Source organism: Limulus polyphemus, unplaced genomic scaffold (assembly GCF_000517525.1).
Source record: "Limulus polyphemus unplaced genomic scaffold, Limulus_polyphemus-2.1.2 Scaffold59, whole genome shotgun sequence".
Taxonomy (NCBI): Eukaryota; Metazoa; Arthropoda; class Merostomata; order Xiphosura; family Limulidae; genus Limulus; species Limulus polyphemus.
The window spans coordinates 92,612-100,921 of NW_013665669.1; the positions used below are offsets into that span (position 1 = coordinate 92,612).

Below are 8,310 nucleotides of genomic sequence, written 5' to 3' on the forward strand. Positions count from 1 at the left end.
TATATATATATATATATATATAGAGGCTGAAATGAAGTAAAAAATCTCAATGACATGTGTTTTTCATAAAATGTTTTAAAAAAGTTGTATTTTCATTATAGTTACAACATTTCTCCCCAAATATTACTAAAATTGAAGATCTTAACTTTTTTTGTTAAATCTTCTTAGGGTATTGTTTTATAGCCTGCAAATGCTGATCAAATGTAAGCTTTTGAATGTCACCTTAATAACAGCTTGCAGTTCTAAAACAAGATCACCTATGGAAATCAGAAAAGAATGATTTGAAAAGATGAAAACATAGAGGTGGTGGGATATCCAATGAATTGTACATTTTGATGAAGTATAAAATGTGTACATAGTGGTAACTTTTGAGTTAAAATGCTTCATGGCAAAATAGAATAAGAATGAACAAACTGAACTGTTATTACACAGAAAAAGGGAGTCATGTTTATCTGAGTAACAAAATGTGAGAATAGTAAATAGTTTAAACCAAAAAGATTGCCAACTTGCACAAAAAATACAATTGTTCATTCACTCTCTAAGTTGAACTCAAAAGGTAATGAAAATTTAAAACAAAATTTCAGCATTGCATTTTTAGTTGCATAAAGATAGATGTCACTTAAAAAATCTGCACTAATATCAAAACTTTAGAAGAAACATCTGTACTAAAAATTCATTATTTTACATTGTTTTTTTGTGAAGACACCTGTATAAATACTGAAAAAGAATCATGTTCTGCTTTATGTGTTGATCTCATAAATTGGTAGAAGTTTTGTCCCCCAGTGGTAAGTCTGAAGTCTTATTATACTAAAAACTAGGTTCTAGGTTTCGATACCTGTGATGGGCACAATACAGATGGCACGTTGTGTAGTTTTGTGCTTAACAACAAATAAACAAAAAAGAAATTTTTCTTTTTGAAAGCCATTAAATTGATTTTGGAGCTAAAGAGGCCAGCAAGAATCTTGGAATTAAAGGAAGAGAGAGCTAATCTTTGCCAAAAATGATGTAACTATTAAATTGTGCATTTATGTTCATTGTACATCACACTGTCTTGAATTTAATGCAATGAATGCATAAAACTCAAGGAAATTATCTAAAACTATTGATGAAACATTGTTGAAATATATTTTCTGCATAAGAATAGTTTAAAGGAAATAGATACTTTAATGGCTTACCCGAAGCTGAGAATTTGAAAGTAAGTGGTCCAGGTAAATCTGATGGAATGTTAGCTGATTCATAAAATTCAAAAAAGTTAGTGAACTCTCATGCTTCTATTAAGCCATTTATTCATGAATGAATTATTCAAAGAGATTGATGGAAAAATTCATAGGTTTGTTATTACTATGTTTTGTTCAGAGATGCAAAAATTTGTCTATTTCCAGAATACCCTTTGGAGATTTTTTTCTTCTGTTGTTCTTAGCCTAAAATTTCAAAAGGAAGGCATTGACACAGTTTCTACTGTCAAAGAATGGTAAAGTTTTAGGAACTTGAAAAACAATAAAGAGAATCATATTTTAATTATACATGTGGCGGCGTCAAAAAATTTTTCTTATATGTTAATAAAGTCAGTACTGAATATTGCCATTCTTAGATAAAATGCTGCTTGTAATAGACGTCAGCAAAACTCTTCTGATGGTGCAAAAAAACTTAATATATCTAGAAAATGTACACTTTATCAGTTTTGAAATATCTGACTTAATAAGATTAATTAAGGATAATGTAACACTGTCATCAAATGTTCCATTGATAGGTTCAATAACATATTGGAAGATTACATTATGCTTATAATAATGCTTTGGACATGCTGAATTTTATCCTGTTGACTAAGATGGGTGAGCCACATCTGGTAATGAAGAATTAGATGTAGCAATCCAAAGATTTGGGGAAGTGCTAAAGGAAAATTATTACAACATCAACCAAGTTAAAGATGAATGTAGAACTACTGCTTACATCAACAGATATTAAATCAGTGGTGTACTTGGGTGTTATAGAAGCACTTCTTGTGGTTCCTGAGCATATTGCAACATTGGAACACATTTCCTCTTGCATAAGTCGGATTCACACTGATTGGAAAAATAATTCAAATGAAGGGACTATTGTAAAGACTTCCCATAATCAGACAAAACAGACTCCCAGGAGATCAATTTGACCCCCAAATAGCAGTTAACAAGTGGACTATCAAATATTAAGATTTTCAATTTACAACATCACAGTAGAACCCACTAAGGTTTTCCCTGATCATCTTCATGCAAGGACTTACAAATGGAAGTATTACAGACAGTGTGAAAAATTGAAACAAGTACAATGAACGTAATGGTAATGAATATATGAATATGACATATTATAAATCAAAATGAAGAATCAGCCCTCAGCAGATCAGTAATATAGAATGATGGCTATTTAGCATTTGATCTGTGAACTTCCTCTACCCTCCCACAAATAAATTTTTATTTTTTTTTCTATTTATTTCACACCCTGCCTTTTCTCATGGTTTTACAAAGCTTTTTAACGTTAGGGCCTTAGTGGAAGTTTTAGTTGCTTTTTCCAGTAGTTTAACTTTCTGATGTATTAGTTTGTTGTTTTGTATTAGACTGTATAACAACTTTCACTTTTATGTCCAAATGTAAATTTTTACATGTTTTATGTTCATATTTACATGCAGGTACAATAACATCTTGATTAACATAACTGCTTGTAAACATGTAAAAATGTATAAAATTGTTTCATTAATTTATCTCTATTCTCAAAACATTTATTTTCTGCAAGTTAAGTTGATTAGCATGGAATATTGAGGTTCTGGCACATTGAGTAACATGAATAAACTGAATTAAAAGTAGTTTAGACATAACGTAAAGAGAGAGAGAGATTTCTGTTAACCATGTAACAGTCTTTGTATGTACAACTATACATATATATTTGTATTGTAAAATTAACATTAAAGATATCTTCGAATTGATCTTATTGGATAGACAATTCAGTTTAAAAGATGAAGATTATTGAAAGGACTTGCTTATCAACAGGTATGCCAGTTTATACTTTTGCTGTGCCATAGATCAAGATGATAATGAGCTTTTGACTCTGGAGATAATTCATCGTTATGTAGAACTGCTGGACAAATACTTTGGAAGTGTAAGTGCTGGATTTTGATGGTGAAATAAACTGTTTAATTTAATTTTTTTCAAATACTTTTACTGAATAGTAGATCTTAACTTAGATCTTTACTGATGAAGTAGAAATTGGAAATTTGTATCATCATGATAATTTAGTGTGTTTTTTGTTTAGCCATTACTTTTTTTTTACTTGTGGATTAAATAATGAAGTAAAAACTAGTACATAGTGGCTCGGAGCTGAGGTTTTAGTGGAATTTGATAATTGAGTAACTATTGGGTTCATTAACTGATTACATTCAACATATCCATTATTCTTATTTGAGACTTGGATAGTTGGAATAATCAAAAATAGTAATAATAGAAAACACTAATTTTGATGGGTTGAGTATTTTTGTGACATTAATCTATCTGATCATAATTTTGATTAATTATTTTACATGACACCAATTAATGTAATTGATACTCATAGGTAATTGATTGTACTGATTAATCAAGTTAATCACCCAGCTCTAGTGGCATAGTTGCAGAGAATATGAAATTGTATCTAAAGGTTTATTAATGGTATATGTTGAACCATAGCACTACCAGTAGGCACGTTTCAATTGTAGAGTGCACACTTGGATATCAAATTTTGAACCATGTTTTATAATTGATATTTAGTTAAAGTATTAAGTAAAAACTTTTAAAAAATGTTCCAACTTTTGTCTATAAACAACAACATTTACTTTTTTTTCTGCCCATCTCAAAGTATAGGATTTTATTTGCTAAAAAAAGTATCATCTTTAGATAACATAATTATCCATGTCTGTTAGTAGTAATATTACTACAGACCTTCATTCTCATTCTTTTATAATATCACAGCATGTGAGCTGAACAATTACAGATGAAGCATAGTTTTGAAATAGCTGTAGGCAATGTTTAAATATGATTAGATAGAATAGATTTTAAACTGTTTACCTCAATGTGGAGTAAATAAAGTGGTTTGAGCAGTAATTTATAGTTCCGATACAATATTTTACCTCACTCTATCAGCACAGATTTTTCACTTGCCACATGCCTTGTAACCACCACTTTTTTCTGCATATCTATATGCAAATAATCATGCAGGAACCCTCCATCAACACTAAACCTATCATAACTAGTGATCTCTCTAAAATTCACCTGTTAATCACCTCTCGATTGGTAGACTTACTGTATAGACGAGTTTGTTTTTTGCTTGCAATTTAGTTATTAGTTATTTAGTGTTTTCTAATTTAGTCACAGCCATTTATCCCTTTTTTTTTTTTTTAGTTGGAGAGTCACAATTTAAATTTCATTATCTACTCTCCTTTTCATTGTTTTGGGGTACATTTGCGTTTGGGAGTTGGTTTGCATTTTCTCCCATGTTTTTGCTTTTCTCATTCTACCTACCATAATTTGACTCGCACATTTTGAGTTTTTTGTTCTTCCAATATGGGGTTTGGATCCCGATGCTTCAGTTGCATTTCCCTACCTCAGAACTTTCCTGTTTTATCTTCCCTTTGCATTTGGTTGGGGTGGTTCTATAGTTTCATTGTGTGTTTTTCTATTGGTCATAGTCGTCGCATTTTTGCTATAATGGCATGCATTTCCTCTTCAGTCTTGTTTTATAGATGTGGCTGCTATGAAGTTGGTTTATTCTTGGTCAGGATCCAGTTTTCTTTAGGGTGCTTTTTACACTCCTTTACATGCATTGTGCATGGCACCTTTTTTCTTTCAATAAGTTTCCATAACTCCATTTCCACTGTTATATCACCATCCACTTTATTTCACACTCAGAAGGATCTCATTTCTTCCCAGCATCAGTCAGAGGTATCTTGGGTGTTACTTCTCCAGGGTCCCTTCTTTGAGGAGATCATTCTCCTTAGGGGTTTACACTCCTGTCTTGTGGATGAGGTATGTCGATGTGTCGGATATATGTCTCCATTTTCCTGTTTCCTTTGGCATCCAGATATTTTTCTTTGTTTTGTTCTTCATGGGTGTGTGTGTTTTCAGTTTAGATTGTTTCTATTCGGCATTGCCTTGGCTCCCTCTGTGTTTGGCTGAGTAGTCTAGATCTTTACTCATCTGCTTCCTTCTCTGAGCTTAGTGTACACTTTTCCAGGGATGGCTGGATACTTATAGCTTCCTCACTGGGTGTATATGCTCTTCATACTCAGTTTCTTCTTTGGGAAGCTGCCTATGTGAGTTGGCTCATCATGGTGGGGATTTCATTCATCACACCTGATCAATTTCCTCTTTGGTTACAAGCTCTGGTATGTACTTTAGGTAGCTTCTCATTGTTTCCCTTTCCTTATTGTATATGAAGTTCTCTCTCATTTGGGGACATGGGCTTCTCTTGCAGCCCTATTTCCTCTTGTTTGGGATCACTTGGATGCTCCTCTTACCCTTTCCCCTCACTAACAGTCTGTATTGACTGTTGGTTGGATAGGACCACTATTGCTGATAGGGTTCCTCTTTGTTCTCCTCATCTGAATTGTCCTTCCTACTGTCTCTTTGGGACAAAGTGGCAATGTTTCACTCTGACAATTGTATGGTAGGGTCCTACATCACCATGCATGGGGACATCTGGTTGAGTGTCCTTTGTTTTCAAACTTTCGATCTCCTGTATTTTGGGCCTGCTGTTCTTATATCATTTTGTGGCTATGCTGTCATTGGAAAGCCATGAATCTGGTCACCAGTTGGTAATACTGTCTCAACTGGATTCTCCCAATGGGGTAGTCTTTGAAACCTCTAGTTTTTTGGGTGTAGCCTGTGCTTTGAAGTTTCTCCGATGTGGACGTTTTTGCATCTCATTTTGATACACACTTTACCCATTTTCGGTCTCCTATTCCTCATTCCTTGGCAGGTGCAGTGGATGCTTGCTGTTGGGATTGGACAAATTGTTCTCCCTATACATGTCTGCTTCTTCGTATTCTTCCTTGTGTTCTCTCGATAGCTCATAACTTTCTGTGTTGAGCTCAGCTGGTGGCTCTGTCTTGACTCACTCTCATTTCTATAATGGTTTTTGGTGTCACCTCCCCATCATTTGCCTTAATTGTCCACACTCTGGCATGTGATTGCCATCCATTCCATCTGCACGCATGGCTTTTATCTTGTCCTTCACCGAAAAGTTGGATCTTTCCTGGCATATTGCTTCCTTGGTTTTCCTGTCCATTTCATCCTTCCTCTTTGATGGTTTCCTGGAGTTGTTGGTATACATCACACTGTTGATTTATACACCTAGGTTATCATCCTTTCATTACTCTCATTCCTCATGTCATGCTGTCCTTTTTCACTTAGATTTCTACCAGGAACCTATCTGTTTCCCCTGTTGCAGGCTTTTGGGCAGTTTTTGTCTTCCATTTTTGGTTTACTGGTTTTGCTTCTGTGTTATATTTTTTATTGTTCATGCTCCCCACTTGGCTTCTCTCCAGGATTTGGAACCTCCGTGTTGTCCTTCGTGTTTTTTATAATCCTCCATTTTAACCTTTGTTGGTAGATTTGTTCTTTTATTTTATTTGCTGTCCTGGTTCATAATATTGTTGGCCTGTGGTCACTGTTTTTCGCACATGTTTTGTGATTAGGTTTTGCTATGTTTGTTTCTTCTCCCAATTTTAGGTCCATTCTGCTCCTTTACCCACCCAGGACCTTTGGATTTCTAACACATGCACTGTGTTCTTCAGTAGTTCCCAGGTCAGCTTGTTTCTTCATTGGAATCCTACCCTTTCCCATGATTTTTTTCCCCCCATTTGTCTTATGGACTGGATTCGCCAAACACTTTGCCTGGTATATTCTTCCTTTTTTCTGGATGTATGTTGTCTTTTTCGTGTTTTTTCCCATCAGATCTGTTACCATGTCCCTGGCTACTCTTTCTCCATCTTCTCTGAGATTACATCATCAGTGTGGGCATGTGGGCTACTCCATTTGTTTTTCATTTCTTTACAGGGGCCTTTTGTCACATATGTTTTGGATCTCGATCTGTGCCGAGTGGTTCCTGTCCAGGTATAATTAGTATCCAATCTGCATTGTACATTCTTTGACCATGCTAGATGATTATAAAATTTAGTCGCTTCCTACCACAACCCGGTGAACAATTCCAGATGCTGTCAGGTGTTGGTTGATTGACTCCATCCACGTGGTAGCTCTGCTTTCAATATAGGGTATCGTGGTCAACCATTGCACTGTCTCCGGTGATTCAGGCCTTCGGAGTATCAAATGCATTTGTCCCCCTTTACTAGAGTATGGGAGTCCTTGCCACTTACCAGTTCCAAGCTGAAGATTAAAGTTAGAGGACTCTCTTCCTACCATGGACCTGACGTACAATTCCAGTTGTTGCCAGGTTTTGCTTGAGGGCGAAGTCTCATTTACAGGCTGTTGTGCCCTAGCCACTCAACACCTAGGGGTCCTATTAATGATGAATACATTTGGAGGTTTATCCATGTTTCAGCCATTTCACTTTAGCGACAATTCACTTACGAGCAAAGGGTATACTTAGTTCAGAAATGGTGCAGTCTCCCAATGTGTGATGTTTCTAATTCCTTTTCCATGCTTTTTCCACATTATTTAAGGAATTTATTTTTTGCTGATACTAACTAGCTCACAATAATCGTAGTGGTAAAGTGTTGTATCCATTTATCTCTACTCTACTGGAGTAATTTAATAGGCTTTCATTGGTCACTAGACATTGTGAGGGAGGATTATATAAAGTTTTATGTAATATTGGTGTCATTTTTCTAGAGACAAAAAAAAATCTGTGACATTGCTTGAAGTAAACTAGTTTCTGTATGTCTTTTAATTAAAGTTATATTCCAATCTTGTTTCAACATTAGTTTCATTAACAGTATTGGTTTAAATGTTAAATAATACAAACATATTATTAGGTTGTCAAGAAATTAATGTCGCATTTTGGAACACTTTCATTAACCACCCCCCAGAAAAAATGTACATCACGTATGATAGAAAATGAACTGCCTAAACATCACATTAGTGTAGCCTATATAATGTGTAAAGTTTAGTATACTCTAATTCTTTATAGTGATGGCACACAACAAGACACACATTCGGCATGTAATGCTGTTTGAATACAGAAGGGAAACGATACCTCTGTAGCCACAAAGAATATCAAAGAAGCTTATGGAAATGTTTTGAATAATTGTAAGTGTCAACGATGGTTCAGCAAATTTTGTTCAGGTGACTTTAG

The 8,310-nt window shown here is 34.7% G+C and overlaps 1 protein-coding gene across 8 annotated transcripts in view; it reads left to right on the plus strand.

Moving 5' to 3' along the window:
- LOC106464386 (AP-1 complex subunit sigma-2-like) overlaps positions 1-8,310 on the plus strand; it is a 35,834-nt gene that overhangs the window by 11,355 nt on the left and 16,169 nt on the right. For all 8 annotated transcript variants that reach the window (XM_022392476.1, XM_022392486.1, XM_013924526.2 and 5 more), the window contains exon 4: positions 3,021-3,129. In XM_022392476.1, the coding sequence (XP_022248184.1) occupies positions 3,021-3,129 (109 nt within the window). The remainder of the gene's footprint in view (positions 1-3,020; positions 3,130-8,310) is intronic.